Consider the following 24,509-nt stretch of genomic DNA (forward strand, 5'->3'; position numbering starts at 1 on the left):
GTTGCAGGCATCCATTTCAAAATGAGCAAATATATGCACAAAAACAATAAAGTTTATCAGTTTGAACATTCAATATCTTGTCTTTGTGGTGTATTCAATTGAATATAGGTTAAAGAGGATTTGCAAATTATTGTATTCTGTTTTTATTGACATTTCACACAATGCCCCAACTTCACTGGAACTGGGGTTGTAACATGTACAATGCCACTTTAGTCAAAGTTGTAAAAATAAATAAAAGGCATTGAAGTTGAGAATCAGTGAAATTATAACACACACACACACACACTCCTTTTCAATTGCTTATTCAAGGTCAGGTCGTGGAGCCTATCTCAGCAGTCACGGGGCATGAGGCGGGGTACACCCTAGACAGAAAGCCAGTCTGTCGCAGGGCCACATACAGATAAACGAACACATTCACACTCACACGCACACCTGTGGACAATTTAAAGTTTCCAATTCACCTAACCTGCATGTCTTTGGATGTGGGAGGAAGCCCACGCAAACACATGGAGAACATGCAAACTCCACACAGAAAGGCCACAGGTGGGAATCGATCCCATGACCTTCTTGCTGTGAGGCAACAGCGCTAACCACTAAGCCACCATGCTGCCCTAGAATTATAGCAGGAAGAATTCATTGAAATTAATCTACATAAAATACTTTTTTTAATCAATACATGACTGAAACACTGCAGCCCATATCCCAAACCTTATGTTCCTACAGTAACAATTATGGTAACAGTATGAAAACATTAAATGAAATTCAATGGAGTTCAGGTTCCATAAAAAACAAACAAAAAACAAAAAAAAATCAGTTAATACATTTGTAAAAACATACAAGGGATCAAATATGAATTGATCCACACACTTAACATATAGTCTTACCCAGCAAGCCCCTTAATATGCTGATTTAAAAAAAGTAGAAAAAGAAAAGAGTAAAAAGTTTTGGTGACAAAGGTTTATCGAAAGACAATCATTATAGCTTAATTCACCATTTAGTATAAATTCATTGAATCAGTAATGAGGTCGTTTTTAGTCCTTATGCATTGTTCACGTTACTTTTGTGTAAGTCTCTGCAATCTAGCAGCTAACAACAGCTGTGAGGCTAAAACAGATGCAACAATCATTATGTAAAACAATAAATTACATTCACTTCAGAGTGTATGCAGACTCAAATACCTGGAATGATATGCTTGTTTTCAAGTCTATACACGGGCAACATCTCATTTAACACTTCATTAATCTCATTTTTAAAATGGGATTTTTAGCATTGGCACATCTTTTCGAGCAATGTTAAAATAATACCAACTGTTGATAAAAATTGTATCAACAATAGTGCAAAAGCAAGTATATAGTGATTCCATATATATTGTAGTTATCTCTAACACCACTTCTTAATCAAAATAAACCTGGTCTTACTGAGACTATGAATAATTTCACATTTCATACATATCACAATACTACAACCTCAGTAGTACACATCGCCATGCAACTATTCCTTATTTTATGTCCCTTTAAATAAACACGATTCACAGATTTAGGGACACCAGTCAAATGCCTTCTGAATATCAGGATTCACTTGGTGGAATGTTGAAGAAAAGTTCCTGACAGAGCCTGGCTGTGTCCTCTGGAGAGTAAACGGTGAAACCGATCGTCCGAGGGTCGTTGAAAATTTCATAATCGTTTCCTCCCTACAGACGGAAATGTAATTATTAATCATAAAGGTGTGCAATGGATAGTATTAGAGCAAAAACATTTCGCAGATTGCATAACCTTCAAACTATGAAGACCTTTCAACCCTTAATCCTTAGGTTGCAAATAACTGTTAGCTAACCATACTTTCCACAAGTACAAGAGACAAACTACAGAGACCCAAATCTTAAAGTAACCCAAACAGTAACACGTCTATTCTAGTGTTTGCGGGCAGGGGGACATAAAGGTTCCATCAATAATCAAACTCACTACCCATTTAAGACCCGGCATTTTCAGTGAACAAATAAATAAAATAGCTGGATTTACATGCAGACAGATTAACAGCGAATGCTATTTTGAACCCAAGATGGCACCATGATTCACATGGCCGAGTTTTTCAACTCATCATTTCGCCACTCTCTCTATCAAAGCACACTAGTTTAGGCTTTATTCATCCACCCATGGATGAATACCCATATGTGGGCTGGCCGGGGCTGAGTTGGAGTCAGTCTGTGTTCTATTGTACTCAGAACTTGGAAAAATGCAATGGAATGGCCATTTAAGTTGGAATTCAAAGTTGGAAACTTGGGCAAGGTCCGTGAAGAATGAGGATGCCGATCTGACATCACTACAATATGGCACCACATACAGTGAGTGATAAACAGAATAAGCTTTTTGTTCATTTTTACTTGTATGTAGTGTTTGATGGTAGGTTTTATGCAATAAAAGTATCTGACAGGTCCTGACTTGAGTTATGGGCTTTTGTATTGGTCTTAGTACAGCGGTGGGTGGCAAACCAGTGACAAATACAAATGGCAAATTATAGCTAAACTTTCAGGTCTTCTTTTTAATAAAACCCTCCTCTGTACAATTTCATCATGAAGCTGTATAACTGGGGATACAAAATGCAAAACATGCACTGTGCACAACAGCCACAGAAGCCTGTGACTTCTTCTGGGTTGTCTGTGTGTCTTGGTGGCTTTCCTCACTCTTCCTTCTCGCACAGTCACTCAGTATTTGAGAAGTGTCTGCTCCACACAGATTTACCATAGAGTGTCATGCTGTTTGTATTTCTTCATAATTGATGTAAATAAAGTCCAAGACATATTCAGTGACTTGAAAATGTTCATGTATCCATCCCCTGTATGAAGAAAACTGATCATAAAAGTTTTTATTTATGCAACCTATCATCTTGGCTTTTATAGTTTTAATTAATTTATATCAAGTTTATATAGATACATAGATAGATAGATAGATAGATAGATAGATAGTGATATCTGGCCCACTGGCAGCACTGTGTAAAATAAATAGTTAATTGCAGTTTTTGACTTAAAACAGCTGCAACTTAAAACTTGTAATTATAAATTTTGAAACTGAATCCATCAGCATTCCGACATACATCCCCCTTTCTCAGATATTCTCCACCAACTTACAACTGACGTCTCGTTGCCAAAGAAGTAGATGGTGTCCAACCCTTCGCTCTCCAGCAGCTCCAGACACAGTCTTTTGTCCCAGCCCTCTGGGAAAATGTCAAAACTGATGACACCACCTACAGGAAATTGATCAGGTCATCTTTTTAATTTATCACATAATATTCTGTTATCAGTAGACAGTTGAATACATTCCTTTTTGCAATCCTCCACCTGTATTTACACATCACGCTTGTTGTGGTTTGGGCTGCAGTCTGGTCTGTCCTGTCCTTTCCAGCTTTTCCCTGTTTCCTGTCTGTGGAGTACCTGTCAGCCAGCTGTTGAAGGGACACATGTGGGGCTCGATGAAGAATCTCTATTTAAGACTGAGTTGGGCAGACCTGTGTCACCAGAATTTTCTGTCATGTCAAGTATCTGCCACTGGTTGTACCCCCTCCTAGTGTCTCAATCCTCCAGTGCCGTGGTTCCTCAGCATCACCTTCTGGCCTTCATTCATCATGCAATTTTATTTGTTCCCTTGTACAATCATTGCTTTCACTGTGTAAATAAATCTGGTTACTTCCTATTTAACCTGCCATTGCTCTCTGCATTTTGGGTCCCACCAGTTAGTTCCTTGGTCAACCATAACAACGCCTTCCATAGCGCTGCTCCACTCTGTGGAACAAATATTATTTACACTGTGAGCAGCGGCTGTGACTGATACAGCTCTTAGCTTTTTATCCAGCAGATAAAAACCTGTTTGTCTTAGCAGTTCACTGAACTTGTTGGAGAGACGCCCGGATGCAGAATGTGTTGTTTGACTAACTGTGTGATGATCTCTGAGTATATGTCAATATGTGTTTGCAGTATCACATCCAAAGGAAACATGTTCTATAGCTGTGTCTGACTGGCTGGGGGCAAAAAAAAGCCATTCTTTTAAAATGTCCTGCAGCCCACACCTTCAGGATTTTTGCTTGTTGCTTCCCCCTCCCTCTGGCTTTTGTAACTGACAATTAAACATTTGGTTTTTGTACCACATATTTTCTATGTTTAAATGGGAAGTTTGACATTGTTCAACCTGGGCTTTATTATTAGAGTTTTTGGGGTCATTGACACCATCGTGGCCTATAATGTAGCTAAAAACACTCACAGTAACTCACTGCTTGTCACCACTCAACAGGTGATGGTATCATTAGAAGTATCTAGTAGCAAGAAGAGGATCCTATGGAAGTAAATGTGCTCTTGTTTACCTCCCTAAATGTAAAGAAACTGCAAATCATTTGCTGATGATGGATTTGTTCTGTGAATGCTTGTTTTTAACTATGTATGTGTTTGCATATGCAAGATGTCTGTCTTGTGTATTCTGCATCCATTTGGTGCATTGGTTGTGCACACATCCTCAGAGAATATGCATCTAAAAGATGCAATATATAGGGTGTCCCAAAAAATATACAACATTTAAAACACTGGGTTTGACCCTTACATGCTACAAATGTAATCACTTATGTTTCTTTTTTACTTGCAGAGACCCTGAAGTTTATGTTGATGCCAAGCAAGACTCAGGAAAATACCAAGATTAACCATACTACAGTGAAAATAAATGATTGAGTTTTGGCACCAGACCAAGAGTGTCAAACAGGTGCAGCGACTTTATGCTAGACTGACAAAATACAGGGCCAATATTGACATTGGTATGAAAAACTACAACCTTTCAGCTTTCTATCCAGCCATAAATTTATTTCCTAGACATATGCTTTGACCATTTTCTTTGCTGATAAAATGTTGCATATTTTTGGGACACCCGATATACATGAATGGTAGGGGCAGTTTTGGGGTGGTCAGCAACCAGAAAAAATGGTGGAATGTGTTGAAGAGAACTTATGTGATGTAGTCTGCAATTATGATGTGCTATTACGGCTGCACTGCAACAAATATGCTTCTCAGAACAGCTGCCAATACATCAGTAAAACTGAGGATGAGGTCGTTTTCCAGTTGTATGTTTTCTGAGTTGTGTGTAGACCTCCGAGACAAGATTGCTTCGACGCATAAATCAGGGGAAGGGTACAGAAACATTTCTGCTGCTTTAAAGGTCCCAATGAGCACAGTGGCCTCAATCATCTGTAAATGAAAAAAGTTCAGATCCACCGGGACTCTTCCTAGAGCTGTCCGCCTGTCTAAACTGAGCGATCGGGGGAGAAGAGCCTTAGTCAGGGAGGTGACCAAAAACCCAACGGTCACTCTGTCAGAGCTCCAGCATTCCTCTGTGGAGAGAGGAGAACCTTCCACAAGGACAACCATCTCTGCAGCAATCCATTAATCAGGCCTGTATGGCAGAGTGGCCAGACAGAAGCCACTCATTAGTAAAAGGCACATGGCAGCCCACCTGGAGTTTGCCAAAAGGCACCTGAAGGACTCTCAGACCATGAGAAACAAAATTCTCTGGTCTGATGAGACAAATATGGAACTCTTTGGTGTAAATACCAGGCATCATCCCTACAGTGAAGCATGGTGGTGGCAGCATCATGCTGTGGGGATGTTTTTCAGTGGCAGGAACGGGGAGACTTGATTGAGGATTGAGGGAAAGATGAAACGCAGCAATATACAGAGACATCCTGGTTGAAAACCTACTCCAGAGCACTCCTGACCTCAGACTGGGGCAACGGTTCATCTTTCAGCAGGACAATGACCCTAAGTACACAGCCAAGATGTCACTGTTGGCAGTGAGGACAAGTGTTCATCAAAAGGACATAGCTGACTTTAAAAGCAAAAATACTACCTCTACTACTAAACCCTTACACCCCAAAGTTTATTGCAGGCTCTGCAGCATACAGATTCTACAGCATGCATGTACACTTATTAAATGGTAAGTGGACTGCATTTATATAGAATTCACCCATTCACACACAGATGTCAGGGTGCTACCATGCAAGGTGCTCACTCTGCACCAAATCAAAACAAGATGCAGATGCAGGGCCTGATCTCAAACCCAACACTTAGCTACTGGACCACCACCTCTCTTAAAAATATACGAGGTCTGTCAATAAAGTATAGGTCCTTTTTATTTTTTTCAAAAACTATATGGATTTCATTCATATGTTTTTACGTCAGACATGCTTGAACCCTCATGCGCATGCGTGAGTTTTTCCACGCCTGTCGGTGATGTCATTGGCCTGTGAGCACTCCTTGTGGGAGGAGTCGTCCAGCCCCTCGTCGGAATTCCTTTGTCTGAGAAGTTGCTGAGAGACTGGCGCTTTGTTTGATCAAAATTTTTTGTAAACCTGTGAGACACATCGAAGTGGACACGGTTCGAAAAATTAAGCTGGTTTTCGGTGAAAATTTTAACGGCTGATGAGAGATTTTGAGGTGATACTGTCGCTTTAAGGACTTCCCATGGTGCGAGACGTCATGCAGCGCTCTCAGGCGCCATCGTCAGCCTGTTTCAAGCTGAAAACCTCCACATTTCAGGCTCTATTGATCCAGGACGTCGTGAGAGAACAGAGAAGTTTCAGAAGAAGTCGGTTTCAGCATTTTATCCGGATATTCCACTGTTAAAGAAGATTTTTTTAATGAAAGACGTGCGGGCGGATTGCAGCGTCGGCTCGCAGCCACCGCGACGCTCCGCCACAGGAAAAACACCTCCGTTGGAAGCCTTAAGGACAAGTTGGAACATGTCCAGCTGTTAAACAATTTCTCATATACTCACTCCACTGAAAGCCATCAAAAGCCGCCTGGATTTTACAAATGGTTATCAACACGGAGGTGTTTTTCCTGTGCCGCCGCACCGCGCCGGCTGCGTCCCGACGCGCGGACCCATCCGCACGTCTTTCATTAAAAAAATCTCCTTTAACAGTGGAATATCCGGATAAAATGCTGAAACCGACTTCTTCTGAAACTTCTCTGTTCTCTCACGACGTCCTGGATCAATAGAGCCTGAAATGTGGAGGTTTTCAGCTTGAAACAGGCTGACGACGGCGCCTGAGAGCGCTGCGCGACGTCTCGCACCATGGGAAGTCCTTAAAGCGACAGTATCACCTCAAAATCTCTCATCAGCTGTTAAAAGTTTCACCGAAAACCAGCTTAATTTTTCGAACCGTGTCCACTTCGATGTGTCTCACAGGTTTTGAAAAAAGTTTGATCAAACAAAGCGCCAGTCTCTCAGCAACTTCTCAGACAAAGGAATTCCGACGAGGGGCTGGACAACTCCTCCCACAAGGAGTGCTCACAGGCGAATGATGTCACCGACAGGCATGGAAAAACTCACGCATGCGCACGAGGGTTCAAGCATGTCTGACGTAAAAACATATGAATGAAATCCATATAGTTTTTGAAAAAAATAAAAAGGACCTATACTTTATTGACAGCCCTCGTATACAATCCATCTAAAAAGCATGAAAGTATTTGCTGAAGTTAATTTCAAATCCCTCAGTCCACAGTACAATATTTTATATGTACAACATTGAAATAAACCAAAATTGTGCAACTATATGATGAAAATACATATTTCTGGGCATCATCTTGGAAAAAGGGTCACCATCTTGAAAACTGAAGTGGTGAGCAGCTGTAAAAGTATATTTGTGATAGATTTAACATCTCGTTATAATCGTTCAGATGAGCTGACGCAATCACTCGCACTCACACGCAGTGTTTTTGAATCGTTTGTGTAATGTTCATGTGAAGTTCACGTTCTTGATGCGTGATTGAGATTTTGAACATTTAAAAATTTTCTTTGCGCATTTGCACGAAGCTGCGCACAGTTTACACCTGTTTACGAGTTTAAGATGTGTTTACTCTCGTGCACGACAGAGTGCGTGCAAGTGCGTGGGTCAAAGTCGTGCAAGTGTCAGGTGTCTTTTACTCTGCCAAACCTAATAAAACACCATCCTTTTGTCTGCCTTTTCACCTGTAACTGTTTTACTACTTTATTATTCACCTGATCACAAAAGCAGCAGCGGTCAAGCGTTTGTCCAATCAGAGGGGCGAGTTCCTTAACACACCCTTGACACACCTTCCTCTCTAACACCGTCAGCCCTGCAATATAAATACTGCCGTGCCAAACAAACCCGCTTGAGTTTTCATGGCAGTGTCATAAAAAGGTCCAGATGGGCAGCTGACATTAACATGCTTGTGTATGTGTGACCTCCTTTAACCACCAACTGCTAAACTTTAACTCAGTTATGTCTTTTTTCTCTCTAAATAAAAAGTTATCAAGATCTTTACTTCTCAAACAAACAAAAAAGAATTGTGTCCAGTTGTTTAATAATTGTAATTTATGCCAAGAGATGAGACAAAACCATAAACCCTTCCTCATATAACTGTGCAGAAGCTGAACCAATAAACGAGATCAAATATGTCTGAAATATTTTTTGCCTTCCACCATGGAGGTCATGCTTTCAAACAGGTTTGTCTGTCTCACTGACTATGTTTACATGCAGCCAATAACCCTTTCATAACCGGAATATTAGCAATAACCCGGTTGCGCACGGCCATGTAAACACCCGCAAAAACCAGAATATGCTCATATTCCGGTTTTTAAAAACCCGAATATGACCCCTGGGTTACTCCTTTTCTAACCCGAATATCAGGTCATATAAACGCGCATCGGAATATCCCCATAGAAAGGAACATTATTTTGTGTTCTGCGCATGTCCTATCCGCAAAGAATCTTGGTCTTGTTGTGTGGGCCGCTGAAGAGGAGGTACTGCTGGCCCACCACCACCAGAGGGCGCCCTGCCTGGAGTGCGGGCTCCAGGCACCAGAGGGCGCTGCCGCCTCACAGGAGCAGCCAGGGTGACAGCTGTCACCCATCACCTGAGACAGCTGACAGCAATCATCAGAGGGGTATATCAGCAGGACGGCATCTCCACCTCATTGCCGAGATATCGTTTCTACCGAGGAGGTAACGTATCCAGCCGACTATATCAACCTTGAATACTTTTTGCCTTTATACAGAGAGAGAAGAGCAGCAGGAGACAGTATTGGATAAGTACTCACACTCCTGCACTTCAGTGTTTACTTGACAAGAGGGGGAGGTGGTGTTACCACCGTCCGTGTTGCTGGGTGCAGCGCACCCACCTCTGACTGTTTTTGTTCCTCGCCAGCAGTACCAGATCCGACAAGCGGAGGCAGTGGTCACCTGGGAGTTCGGGACTTGGCGGCTCCAGTATTCCCGGGGTTCGGTGGCGGTGGAAATCGAGTGGTTCCGGTTCGACTTGGACAGACGTCTCCTACCTTCGAGCCTGCCCACATGACACCATTGGAATTCGGCTTGTTCCCGAAATTGTAATCTGTTGTGTTTGTTGTGCGAGTTTCACAACAGTAAAGCTTTGTTATTTGACTTACTCCATTGTCCGTTCATTTGCGCCCCCTGTTGTGGGTCCGTGTTCCTACACTTTCACAACAGGTCTTTTGAGTACGGCATCTACTTGTATGCGGCGCGCACAACCCACCAGACACCACAGAAGCAGAGTTAAACAAGCATGGGGAAATCCAGACACAGCAGCACAGCACCACACTTTTGGAGCGAGGAAAAAACCGAGTACTTCATTAGTATCGTGAAAGACATGAACATAATGTCTTTTATTGACAGTAGAAAGTACCGAGATAGCGACATTTACAAGAAGGTGGCTGAAAAGTTAAGCAAAGCAGGATTTGCACAAACGCCAGACCAATCAAGCACCGGTGGAAGACGTGCGCCACTGTTTAGATGGGGATATTCCAAATGATACCAATGACCATGTATACAGGAGTAACTTTGTCTGCTTAAGCATGTAAGCGGGTTATTCCTAATGATTCAGAAACCGGAATAGTGACCTTATCCCGAATATTAACGGCATGTAAACGTAGCCACAGAAAGGTCATGGGTGGGAATCAAACCGCATGACCTTCTAGCTGTGAGGCAACAGTGCTAACCACTAAGCCACCATTATGATATAATAATAATACCCCATGACGTGATCCCGATTAAGTGGCTAAAGATGACTGAGTGATAATAACAACAACAATACTGGTCAACAAGAACAACAACAAAAAAAAATTCTTGCATAGACTTTAAGAACTGATTTAGGGCAATTTTGGGGTGCTGAACCTGAATTTGAGCTCAGATTTCCTCTGTTTATCCAGCTATCCATGTATCTATCTAGGGATAGGTAGTAGGTTTGTGCATTAATGTCATGGTGGCATTGCTATTGAGTGTTATTTATTCATTGTCATTTACTATATTGTCAGCATTTTCCTTTTAACCATATGTGGGAGATGGCTGTGCAATATGGGTATGTGTATTAGGGATATGTGCAATATACATGAATCATATGCGTGAGACTGCTGTGTAATAGGGTATGTGCAATATTGGTGTGTGTATTAAGTTATGTACAATATGCATGAGTTATGTAATTATGCCATAGCAGTTTTATTTGTGCAGCTCTTGGAGTCCAAGACAAATTTCCTGGAAGGGACAATAAAGTGTATCGTATAATATCGTATCGTATCACATCACATTTTTTTTGCAAGCTGCATGTTCCGTATTGATGGATTATGCAAAAGTTGCTCATTCTCTCTCGAGTTTGACACCACTAATCATGCACAAAAGCAGTTTCAAAAGCAGAGTTTTTAAACCAGGTTCACAAAATGTGAACAAGAGCTGTAATATCGTTTATGGCAGTCAAGAGGTGTGCAAGACTGAAGCTTTTGCTGCAATGCTTCATACGAGAAATGTTGTGAAAATGTGGTGACACGGACCCACAACAGGGGGCGTAAATGAACGGACAATGGAGGAAGTCAAATATGAACACTTTACTGTTGTGAATAGCACAACTCAACACAGCAGATTACAGAATATGTGCAAAAATCAATTAACAAAGGTGTCGTGTGGGCAGGCTCGAGGATAGAAGACGTCTGTCCTGAGAAGAACCGGAACCACACGATTTCCTCCGCCACCGAACCTGGAAAATACTGGAGCTGCCAAGTTCCGAGTCCCCAGGTGGCCACCGTCTCCGCGTGTCGGATCTGGTACTGCTGGCGAGGAGCAGAAACAATCAGATGTGGGTGTATGAACACCCAGTAACACTTATGGTGGATATTCCACCTCCACCTCTAACACAGTAAGAGACTGAGGGCTACTTAGTTTGACGTGCGTCACTCGTCACGTTTCCCCAAACTTAGCGTCCCGTTATCAGTAGGCTCCTCAGGAACTCCTGCAACAACTCAGAGAATTACGTGTTTTCTTTAACAGAACAACAACGGCTGAGAGTATTACCTCCTTAGGTAGATGATATCTCGGCAACGAGGTGGAGATGACGTCCGGTCTTTATGGATTGAGATGATGAAGTGTAGATGGGTGACAGCTGTCAAGAGATAATGAGTGACAGCTGTCACCCCCGGCTGTGTCCGGCGGCAGCGCCCTCTCGTGCCTGAAGCCCGCACTTCAGGCAGGGCGCCCTCTGGTGGTGGGCCAGCAGTACCTCCTCTTCTGGCAGCCCACACAACAAGAAATATGTTTTCATGTCTCAAAAACGTTATGTGATTGGCAAAAACTAACACCAGATTTGGATTCAGTGCCCCCAAATTACCCAAAATCCTTTGAGAAACTCCATGCACGAAAAATAGTTTTGACCAGTATAAGAATAAGAATACCGTAATTTCCAGAGTATAAGTTGCACCAGAGTATAAGTCGCACCTTTTTCTGTGCTATGAACTCTTTAATTTTGGATTTTTGTGTATTGTTGTTGTGAATTTTTATTATTGGCATTTACTCTTTTATTATTACTGTGTTTAGTGCTAATAACAAATTTTCTGTTTATAAGTCGCACCGCCTTCTAAACCAGCAAGCAAACTGCGAGTTATACTCCGGAAAATACGATAATAATAATAATAATAATAATAAAGACTATTATTGGTATTTTTATTATTATTATTGCTGGAGCCATGCTGGCCCTATCAGATCTCAGAAGTGAAGCAAATGTGGTCCTGATTCATATTTGGCTGGGAGACTGCTTGGGAACATCGGAAGCAGTGAGCATGTTTCTCCATGTAGAACTAGAGAATGTCAGGAAGGGCATCTGGGTTAAATGTGTACCAAATCCCACTGTGGACCTGGACTGGATCCACTGTGGGGACCCTTAACATAAACAATTAAAGGGTTTACAGGTTGATCCAGTTTGTAAAAACTAATCCCAGGTGACTGTGTGACCCCTGCCATGGGATTTGTTATACGATTGCTGGATTTTGTCTGTCAACAGGATTACTTCAAAGTTTTTAACTGATCTCCACAAAGCTTGGTGTGAAGATCAATCCAACCAAGATGCAGATCTAATTAGAGTAATAGTGTTAATCTCAAAGTACAGATTCCAGATTTCCTCAATCTCAGCGTGCCCTTTTCTTTCACATGGAAAACCAGAACACAAGAGCAACTCCTATTTCCGCTGAACACTGTGTTCTAGTTGGTGTTGTCACTGTTGACTGGCCGGAAGAGAAAGAATCAGAATTATGTAAGACAAGCTGCAGAGATCACCTTTATCAGATAAAGAGAGCGTGCTGAAAAAGACACAGATCGATGAAGGCCAACAAATAAAGCTCATCCTCAGTAATCCTGTAAAACCATCAAAGTTTTTCCCATTTCCAAGTGCCATCAGGAACAACTAAAAGCACAGCAACTGGCTGCTAAATAAACAGACTGGAGTTTCAGAAAGTGATATCACAGCTAAAATCAAATGTTTTAAAATTCAATTTTCACTACTCAGTGGTTGACAAAACTTCTTTTTATACCTTCAGGTAATTAGACATGCATGACACAGTTTTTTTTCTTTTGTGGTGACAGCCAGTGATCATTAACAAGGACACACTGTTAGGAAAAACAAAGTCAACTGTCTCATTTGTTTGTTGGAGCTGTGAACGTCCTGTACAGATCATTTACAGACCCTCACAGCTCGGCAAGCACGTAAGTCAACAAAGAGTCAGATTCACTGGCTCCCTGCAGCTGTGGGAGCTAATGAACATAAAGCGTTCAAATGCCCTGCAAAAGAAGGCTTTCGGGAATCATGTAATACGAGGTCTGTCCATAAAGTATAGGTCCTTTTATTTTTTTCAAAAACTATATGGATTTCATTCATATGTTTATACGTCAGACATGCTTGAACCCTCGTGTGCATGCGTGAGTTTTTCCACGCCTGTCGGTGACGTTGTTCGCCTGTGAGCACGCCTTGCGGGAGGTGTGGTCCAGCCCCTCGTTGGAATTCCTTTGTCTGAGAAGTTGCTGAGAGACTGGCGCTTTGTTTGATCAAAATTTTTTCAAAACCTGTGAGGCACATCGAAGTGGACACGGTTCGAAAAATTCAGCTGGTTTTCGGTGAAAATTTTAACGGCTGATGAGAGATTTTGAAGTGATTCTGTCGCTTTAAGGACTTCCCACGGAGCGGGACGTTGCGCAGCGCTCCCAGGTGACGTCGTCAGCCTGTTTCAAGCTGAAAACCTACACATTTAAGCCTCTGTCGACCCGGGACGTCGTGAGAGAACAGAGAAGTTTCAGAAGAAGTCGGTTTCAGCATTTTATCCGGACATTCCACTGTTAAAGGAGATTTTTTTAATGAAAGACGTGCGGGCGGATTCGCACGTCGGCTTGCAGCCGGCGCAGCATGGCACAACAGGAAAAACACCTCCGTTGGAAGCCTTAAGGACAAGTTGGAATATGCCCAACTGTTAAACAATTTCTCAGATACTCACTCCACTGAAAGCCATCAAAAGCCGCCTGGATTTTACAAATGGTTATCAACACTGAGGTGTTTTTCATGTGGCGGCGCACCGCGCCGGCTGCAAGCCGACATGCGAATCCGCCGCACGTCTTTCATTAAAAAAATCTCCTTTAACAGTGGATAAAATGCTGAAACTGACTTCTTCTGAAACTTCTCTGTTCTCTCACGACGTCCCGGGTCAACAGAGGCTTAAATTTGGAGGTTTTCAGCTTGAAACAGGCTGACGACGGCGCCTGGGAGCACTGCGCGATGTCCCGCTCCGTGGGAAGTCCTTAAAGCGACAGAATCACTTCAAAATCTCTCATCAGCCGTTAAAATTTTCACCGAAAACCAGATGAATTTTTCGAACCGTGTCCACTTCGATGTGTCTCACAGGTTTTGAAAAAATTTTGATCAAACAAAGCGCCAGTCTCTCAACAACTTCTCAGACAAAGGAATTCCGACGAGGGGGCGGGACCAGTCCTTCCCAAGGCGTGCTCACAGGCGAATGACGTCACCGACAGGCGTGGAAAAACTCACGCATGCGCACGAGGGTTCAAGCATGTCTGACGTACAAACATATGAATGAAATCCATATAGTTTTTGAAAAAAATAAAAAGGACCTATACTTTATGGACAGACCTCGTATAATATAATACCATACAAATAACGAATGTTTACGAGTGCAATGGTAAGAATCTTTCACCGAATGAAATATTCTTTCCATTGCACAAATGACAAAATACTCATTATTTGTTTTCTATAATGCCTAAAATATATCCTTGTCATTTGATATTTTATTAATTTCTAAACAAGTAAAAAGGGACTTACATTTTGGTGTGTGTCCTTGGTCGTTTAATGTCAAGAGGTTCCAAACAGTCCAAGACAAACTTTAAATACTAGTTGTTAGTCAACTTTCAAAAACAGTTAGATAGTTCAAAAACAATCCTGGCGATGTAGTCTGTACCTAATGCCGTCCAAAAACAAACCCCGCCATGTTTGTTTTTAAGTTAAGGACCATAGTAATAACAGCTTGGGACTCCAGCGAGGGCGGTCGCATCTCCTCCTCTCTCCTCTATCCACCTCCTGTCCCCCATCACATTTCCCATCCCGGCCACCGCTCACGACACCCCTTTCCCCTCTGGGGGCTGCGCGGTTTTAGCTGCGCAGCCCCCAGGTCCCAGTTCCCCCCAAGCTAGCAGCGGCGTGACTCCAGTTGCAGCGGCTACCACACACTCACATCGCCTCAATTTGGATAATGGACTGTTTCAAGTTTAGTGCACATAAACAATGTCAAATGTATATGCATGGTCTTAATTCTGATGTGTGCCATTATTACGGTAAACAAGTAATAATTGTGAATTAATTGCTGTTTGTCTGTGCTAATGTGAGTGTGGACGTAATCTTGTTGTTGTTGCACTTGTAATGACAATGACAATGACAATAAATCTCATCCATCCATCCATAGTAGTGGCGTGCAATAGCACAAAACATATAGAACCTAAATTGCACGGTCAATGGAACACAATGGTAAATGGTATGAATAATCCATATCACTTCACCACCAATCAAATGACAAGGATCTATTCAGGTGTTATATATAATATAATATAATATAATATAATATAATATAATATAATATACTATAATAATATGTATTTGAATTTAAGAGGTGACATAAACCTTGGGAAGTTTTCCTATTGTAATGCCGAACATATGTTTTTGACTAGGGTTGAGATGACTAATGAAAGTCGTCTAGTCGGCGACTAAGTTTGACATTGAATGAATTAAGCCAATTTTGAATCTTTCCAGTGAAACTCAAATGTGACATTTATTTTAACAAACAGAAGCACAAAATCACAAATACAAAAAAACAGCATTAGCATAAAGACAATACCTGCATTCATTTACTAGGCATAGACTACCCGTTTGACCTGACCAATTCACCTGCCGACGTTCACACACTTTCTTCACTGAGTGAAGGGAGTGGTGGCAGCTCCAGTGGGTCTATTCTTTTATGGATTAAATGAACTTAATAAATGGCTTTCAACTAGCCGGCTAATAAAAAATAGTCGACTAGCTGGATGTTAGCTTGTCATAGTTGAATATTACGTCCCATCCCTAGTTTTGTACTAAAGGTGACACGGAGCTGTGTTGGTCCCATTCAACTCTGGGCAAACCCAACTTATCCTCCTGTCAAAGTGGGCAACAGGGTGGAAAAAAGTACCATGCTGAAAACTGTTGATTGCACTCCTGTCTAGAGCCATGATAATGTACAAAAGGCTCCCAAGTATCCTCCTTGGGCTTTCACAGTTCATGACATCATATCTTATGTGTGTGGAAAAATGGCCAGATGGGAGTGATATTTCAGTATGCACGAGTCTATTTGATAAGACAACAGACAGCTTGAAGGATCAAGCGAAACAGAAATTTCAGCTCAATTTTTTTGAAAGCAATAGAAGAAAAAGAACAGGCAGTAGCCATCTGAGACAGTCATGAGTCATGACACTGAGATTGTGTAAGAGTAAAAAAAAAAATACTAACAGCGCAGAAATGTCATGCGCTCTTTCGATGTCTTTCACTCACAAAATCACCTTTAGTGAATCGTAGACCCTTCCCGGCAAACTTCTCTTTCAGAGCAGCAACAAATTTCTCCCTGATTCTCTCTCTCTGGGGAGACAAAGGAGATAGTATCAGTCTGCAGCTGTGCAGACACAAGTCTGGATTAATTTATCACACTGGCTGTGGAGCAATGACTGTCTGTAACAATGATCTACTATTTGCTCTGCTTGCAAATAAAGTGCAGAATTTCTCATGTACAAAGATTCACGACATTTTTCACCTGGTGCAGAAAAAAAAAAAAAAAATCATTTTCCCCACTATGTGGATATACAATAAAACAGCCTTTCAAGAAAAAAAGTTTCTCACTCCACACTGACATATTAGGAATACTGCCACTAACCCAAACCTGAAAAATACACAGTCTGGCAACATACCAACAAAATCTTAAAAGTTTATTTATACTATATTACCACTTTGCTACGTTGATTATTTAATACACACACAAAAAAAGATTCAGCCGTAGTTTGACTTATAGGGGGCTAAGAGGAGCTCAGTTCCCCTGAAAAGGAGACGACCTTCCTTGAAAGCCTGCCCAGAGACATTTTGGGGGAGTGCTAAAAAAATGTCAACGTTGTGTTATAGCTTCTATTTTATTTTCTGTACATTGAAGAAAAATTGTAAGAAAAGCTGAAGCTTTTCTGGATGAAGTGTGAAACATCTTCAAGGAACACAAGTCCAGATGACCTGACTCAGCCTTCTAGGAGACCATCATGGAGCTACTGGGCATGAAATTATGAAAAGACTCAAACATCTACCCATTACTACCAACAGTGACTTTATGCTGCTGGTTTACCTTGTCGATTTCTGAAAATTCAATTCGTTCCTCCAGTGTGCAGCTCCGCCCGATGGGGGAAATGTTGAGCATTCCGTTCCTGAACTCAATGAAAGTCCCCCTGCAAGTAACCAGAGAAACCGTTTCAGAGACATAACTGAGACACAATCGTTGGTGAGTTTCCAGTGTGTCGCCACGTGTTGATTGCATCTGTGTTTGTAGTCAGACGGCTCGGAGCCTCACCTTTTCTTTGGCAGCTTGATGAGCCCCATGTAGCTAAGGCAGAAGTTTATCAGGTCCTGCAGAAGCTCCTCACCAATCTGGTTCTGAATGGCCTGAAGGAGTCGATGCACACACAGGTCAGAATGTTCCCTGAGCCACCATATAGATTAAGATGAACTAAATGAGTCAGAGTATCCACCTTTTCATCAGAACAGTTAAGGTCACTGAGGCCCCAAATTACTAAGATGAGATTAGATTAGATTAGATAGAATTTGGGAATACTCTCTCAGGGAAATTGAGGTTCCAGCAGCACTGTATAGCAGCACACAGGGTAAGGAACACACAGAGCATCACAAGTGAATGTAAAAAAGAAAAACAGTTTGCAAATATAAATATAAATACACAATATAAATACAGACATACTGATCAATACTGGTTTACTGGCTACTAATGTTCCTCTCCTTCCCGTCCTCTGTCTTCCTGTTACTCCTCCTCCCCCTGAGTGAGAAGTTGTACATTCTGATGGCCTGAGGGACAAAGGAGTCTTTCAGTCTGTTGGTCCTGTACTTGCGAAGATCCTTGATAAGGAGCATTAATTTGTGTGGGCAATCCAAACTGTGGAGCGTTGGGGTGGAGACAGTTTTTCAAGTGACTTACTAAGAGTAAATGCACAATTGATAGCTGGACAGTAATATGACAGAGCCAGCAGTATATAAAAGAGAATTTAGCATGTTAATGGCTGAAAGCGCAAAATAAAATTAAATCAGCCACTTAACTTACTGGATGCAGGTGCGAGGGACCTTTTCATCCACATTTCATATGCATGCAAGATAATTTAGTACTTGAATAGCAGCATATTTGATTGATTTATTACTGATGCACATAAGAAGGCAAACAGCAGGACACACAGTTCCACCACCGTGTGCCAGCAGAATGCACAGCTGTGTGTTCTTTGTACATAGTTTTTCTTTTTTGCCTGTTTCACCAGCTGAACACACATGCAGTGCACATAGACATGCATGCATCATTCCACACAAACCCCAGGATGTGCACGTGTTCATATGTGTAACACAACGTGACACATCAGTAATGGCAATTACCAAGAGTTGTACCCAAATGTACTCTGACCCACCTGTTAATAATGGATATTTATTCTTTAAGAAATAAAACACAAAATAAACTGTTAAAATTATTAAAAACCTCCAACATTTACAATTAATTATTTTTCTTTATCCTCTGTCCAGGGACAATGAGTCTTTGTGCTGCTGGTATTTCCCATAGACCTTGACAGATCATGGTGCATGTACAAACCTAATCTATCTGAAGTTTCCTCCCAGAATTTTGTGCTGTCATGTGGACAAACCCCAAGTTGCATATTCATCACTGAAAATGCACTAAATTGACAATATGCTCTATTATGTGCATTTGGCATGCGTAGTCTTCATTGCACTCTGTTAGTACATTGGTATGCATGTGTATTTGCGAGTGCCATGGCAGTTGTGCATGTTTTTGCACTCACAAAAGTTTAGTAAATCAGGCCCCAAGTGTCTTAAAAATAAACATTAAAATCTGAAGTTAAAGAAATTGCTTAAGACTGAAAAAACTAATTTATTTCTTGATGAATATTTCTGGTCATTATATAACAAATTAGATGGCGTTGTGGTGAGCTATTTGGCCTACAGGACATTATTCAAGGTTCTCTTTGTGCACAAATCTGCAAGCATACACTGCTGTATATATCATCACATCATAAAAGGAAGCCTGGAAAAATATGTCTCTGTGCGCTTACATGTTTGGAGAGGAGTTTTCCGTCTTTATACTGCACCGTCCCATTCTCAGCAAACACATAGTCAAACTTGCGTATCACTGCAAGAAAAGAGGAATTTCAGAAATGCATTTATCTGGATTAAAGAAAACAAAATGATACATTCATTCATTTTCTATACCCCCGCTTACTCCAATCAAGGGTCATGGGGGGTGGCCAAAGCCTATCCCAGCAGTCATAGGGCGAGAGACAGGGGTACATCCTGGACAGGACGTCAGTCTGTCACAGGACCACGTATACGGTGGATCTGGAAAGTATTCACAGCGCTTCACTTTTACAACCTTATTCCAAAAATGGAGTAAATTCATTTTTTCCTCTCAAAATTCTACTCAACACGCCATAATGACAACATGAAAAAAGGTGTTTTTATTTTGGCAAATTTACTTATTATTTACAATAAAAAACTAAGAAATCACATGTACATAAGTATTCACACCCTTTGCTCAGTACTTTGCTGATGCACCTTTGACACCAATTACAGCCTCAAGTCTTCCACAAGCTCAGTGCATCTATCTTAGGGCAGTTTTGTCCATTCCTCTTTGCAGCACCTCTCAAGCCCCATCAGGTTGGATTGGGAGCGTTAGTGCACACTGATGTTGCAACATAGAGCTGAAAGAAGTTAAGGTGCCCTGACACTTGCATGCATTTTGGCTCCGTACTCTCACGCACTTCAATCCCACCTGCTGTGTTCCCAGCTGGATGCTGTGCTTTGTGCCACTGGATGCCACGCTTTGTGCGGTGGACGCTGCGTATATAAAAGAATTATTTCATAGCGGATTAATCATTTTCTCTCAGAGGATGGCTGTTGAAAACACCTCTAATCACTTCAGAATCACAGAGGACCATTTCAGCTGGAACTTTTTTCTCTCTCTCTTTCCTGCACTTCATAAGGTGGAGAACGCATTTGGAACTGTCTAAAAGGTAATTACAGTGGGGTAAAAAAGTATTTAGTCAGTCCCTGATTGTGCAAGTTCTCCTACTTAGAAGGAGAACTTGCCAGGCGTGTCCCTCTGCTTAAGCCAGTACGTGTCCAGGCCTGTCTGAAGTTTGTCAGAGAGCATATGGATGATCCAGAAGAGGATTGAGAGAATATCATGTGGTCAGATGAAATCAAAATAGAACTTTTCAGTAAAAACTCAAGTAGTCATGTTTGGAGGAAGACGAATGCTGCGTTGCATCCCAAGAACACCATACCTATTGTGAAGCATGTGGGTGGAAACATCATGCTTTGGGGCTGTTTTTCTGCAAAGGGGACAGGACGGCTGTTCTGTGTTAAGGGAAGAATGAACAGGGCCATGTATCATGAGATTTTAAGCCAAAACCTCCTTCCATCAGTGAGAGCATTGAAGATGTAATGTGGCTGGGTCTTTCAGCATTAAAAATGACCCCAAAAACACCACTCAGACAACGGAGTGGCTCCGTAAAAAGCATTTCAAGGTCCTGCAGTGGCCAAGCCAGTCTCCAGACCTCAACCCCATAGAAAATTTGTGGAGGGAGTTGAAAGTCCGTGTTGCCCAGCGACAGCCCCAAAACATCACTGCTCTAGAGGAGATCTACATGGAGGAATGGGCCAAAATACCAGCTACAGTGTGTGCAAACCTGGTGAAGACTTACAGGAAATGTTTGACCTCTGTCATTGCAACAAAGATTATGTTACAAAGTATTGAGTTGAACGTTTCTTATTGACCAAATACTTATTTTCCACCATAATTTACAAATAAATTCTTTAAAAATCCTACAATGTGATTTCCTGGAATGTTTTTTCTCATTTTGTCTCTCATAGTTGAAGTGTACCTATGCTGAAAATTACAGCCCTCTCTCATCTTTCTAAGTAGGAGAACCTGCACAATCAGGGACTGACTAAATACTTTTTACCCCACTGTATTTGCAATGTTTATATTGTAATGGCTTGGTAAAACAATTGCATGTTCATTCCTTCTTATGACCAGCTGTAAAAGTATGTTTATGATAGATTTAACATCTCATTATATTCAATCAGATGAGCTGCACTGTGATGTGATGCGCTGACACAATCAAACGCAGTGTTTTTTAATTGTTTGTGCAATGTTCACATGACGTTCATGTAATTAATGCGTGACGGAGATTTTGAACATTTCAAAATTTTCTTTGCATACTTGCATGAAGCCATACACAGTTTAAAATGGATTACAATGAGTTTACAAGGAGTTTACTCTCTTGCACAGAAGAATGCGTACAACTGCATGGATCAAAGTTGTGCAAGTGTCAGGGCACCTTTACACTCTGGACAAAAATGGCATGTAAGCAGCTCAAAAGTCAGTATTTTTATTTATTTATTTTTCATGCATTTGTATTGAAGCTAACTTTAAGGTTAGCTGTGCCCACCACTGCCACTGCTAATTTGCAAAATGGAGACTCAAACATATTGCTTATCAGAAGACAAGGCAAGTGAGCGTGAATCCATATTGCAAAAGAAGCAAAAAAAAAAAAAGGCATATTTTGCATATTTGCACTGTTGTTCTATGACTGTCCCTGTGCTGCTGTAACATGGTAAATTTCCCCGTCATGGGACTGTTAAAGGATTATCTTGTTTTATCTTATCTTACTCACCATCGTCCCCCTCCCCAAGCTGCTCTGCTATCTTGGAGTAGTCTGACCCGCCCACAATGCCGATCTTCACCTTCCTCCGCAGAGTTTGGAAAAACTCATCCAGTTCTGGGTCGATTTTCTGCAGACAGGGAACAGATATTTGGCTCAGAGGTGCAGCTGATAGTTTGAGCCTCAGTGTGGTGACTCCAAAGTACCCTTAAGCAAGGCTCTGAACCCCCAATACCTCTCAAACAAATGTGTGTACAAATGTATGGAGAGGGTGATTGCTGGGAAGGTATAAGTGTGTTATGAATAAATTATTACAAATAACGTAAAGATCAAAAGCAAAGATGTGTAATTACACTCTATCTATCTATCTATCTATCTATCTATCTATCTATCTATCTATCTATCTATCTATCTATCTATCTATCTATCTATCTATCTATCTATCTATCTATCTATCTATCTATCTATCTATCTATCTATCTATCTATCTATCTATCTATCTATCTATCTATCTATCTATCTATCTATCTATCTATCTATCTATCTATCTATCTATCATGCGTCTGGATCCATGCAACAGCACATTTCTGGAAGTCTTGTGGAGTGTGAATGTGTCTGTCAGCCCTGCAACAAACTGGTGGCCTATCCAGGGTGTGACCAGCCTCTTACCCAATGTCCACTGAGAAAGGCTCCCTTTAGTAAAATAAGTGAGTTTTGAAAATGGACAGAAGTCTTGTGTGGTAGCGGATGTCCGATATGGACCGGGTTGAATTCCAGAAGTTGCCCAAAACTGCCACACATAAACACACCTTGAGTCACATATTTCACAAAATGTACAGCAGCTCAGTGAACGCGTCACAGAACCAGCAGGAACTCAGAAGTGAACATCTGTGACATAAGTAACAGCAGTCTGAAACAAGCTGTTTCAGGCACGAAATCTGGTAAAAGTGGAGAATTTCCTACATGCACAGGTAAAAATTTTTGTGGCTTTGATAATGTTTAACATGAAATGTCACATATATTTTACAAAAAAATTGTTTTTTTTTTTAATATTACCGCTTTAACACAACTATCACACAAAAACTAAAAATGTGGCACTGTTTGCATCAGTAAGAACCACATCTAAAGTTCGAAGCTGTGTAAAGAACACACACACACACACACACACACACACACACACACACACACACACACACACACACACACACACACACACACACACACACACACACACACACACACACACACACACACACAACCGATTACACGTCCTCGGGGGGCGGGGCGAGGCGCGCGAGACGCTGCAGAAGCGGACAAATTAATAAAATATATTTAAGCAAAACAAATAGCGGACAAATAGTTTTTGCTTTGACTGATTGTACTCACCTCTCTGGGTGGAGTCAGAGTGCCGTCCACGTCAAACAGACAGAGCACATTCCTGCATGACGACAGTCCCCGCAGTTTGTCCATTTCTTCTTATTTTTTAATTGATTATAAATGCACAAGTCCCCTCAGTCCAGCGCGTGCACATAGCATTGTAATCATAGATTAATAAGCAGCGTGCCTGTCAACGTACCGAGCACTTTTTTGTCATATTGTACGTCAGCGGTCAGCCAATCACAGGAAGCGTTTGGAGCGTGACGTTTAACAATGGGCGAAGCTACGTGCTGTACGTGTGATCGTCGAGCGCACGCGCACAGCAACAAGTTGACCTTTTACCCAGAGTAGTGAGAACGGGCTGTGTGTGTGTGTGTGTGTGTGTGTGTGTGTGTGTGTGTGTGTGTGTGTGTGTGTGTGTGTGTGTGTTTGTATACAAACAGTGGAGGTATTTGTGGTATTTAATGAAAAGAAACCACACCGTGTAACAACAGAAAGTGAAAAATACAAAGGGTTAGCATAAACAACACTGACACGCCTCAACTGTAAGGACAGACTTTAATAAATACAATCAAACCAAACATTTTTTATTATATGGTAAATCGTAAATGGACTGCATTTATATAGCGCTTTTCCATCTGCATCAGACGCTCAAAGCGCTTTACAATTATGCCTCATATTCACCCCGATGTCAGGGTGCTGTAGGATCAGGGAGCAATAGGGTTAAAGACCTTGCCCAAGGGACCTTAGTGATTTTCAAGTCAGGCGGGGATTTGAACCGAGGTGTCAAGCCCAACACCTTAACCACTAGACCATTTCCTCCCCTATATACTGAAGATTTTTTTGCCCTTGCGCTATTCATTTATTTATTTATTTTTTTACAAATTGACCTTTAATTGGCTTTGATTTTCAGAATTCATCCAGGTAATTATCCCACCTTGACCACCAGGTCAAGCTTAAAATAAATATTTGTTCCTCTGTCCTCAAACGCATGAAATAGCTGACCGGGCAACAATTTGATGTTTTGAAAAGATCTCAGAAACATTTTGTTTCACTTGGTGAAACATTTTGGGGAAACATTTTGAAAACATTTAGTAGACACTCTTCAAAACATTTTGAACATGTTTTGTGGCAATACACCCAAAACGTTATGTAAACCTTCTCGATCAAAAACTAAGACCCTTCGGCTGCTCTCTTGCTTTTCAGTCTGGGTCACCACAGCACATCAGAGATGGATCTACGACAAGTTTTACATGGATGCCCTTCCTGACACAACCCCACATTATGAAGAAA

At 41.4% G+C, this 24,509-nt stretch overlaps 1 protein-coding gene across 1 annotated transcript; it reads right to left on the reverse strand.

The window, feature by feature from the left end:
• Positions 1 to 892: 892 nt before the first annotated feature.
• Positions 893 to 23,382, reverse strand: LOC117527373 (phosphomannomutase 1). Its single transcript, XM_034189687.1, has 8 exons — positions 23,226 to 23,382; positions 21,852 to 21,969; positions 19,227 to 19,303; positions 17,459 to 17,550; positions 17,237 to 17,336; positions 16,416 to 16,491; positions 3,125 to 3,240; positions 893 to 1,690 (listed from the first exon to the last, which is right to left on the reverse strand). The coding sequence occupies exons 1-8, from the start codon at positions 23,307 to 23,309 to the stop codon at positions 1,568 to 1,570; spliced, it is 786 nt and encodes a 261-aa protein (XP_034045578.1). The 5' UTR covers positions 23,310 to 23,382; the 3' UTR covers positions 893 to 1,567.
• Positions 23,383 to 24,509: the final 1,127 nt, after the last annotated feature.

Source organism: Thalassophryne amazonica, chromosome 16 (assembly GCF_902500255.1).
Source record: "Thalassophryne amazonica chromosome 16, fThaAma1.1, whole genome shotgun sequence".
Lineage (NCBI taxonomy): Eukaryota > Metazoa > Chordata > Actinopteri > Batrachoidiformes > Batrachoididae > Thalassophryne > Thalassophryne amazonica.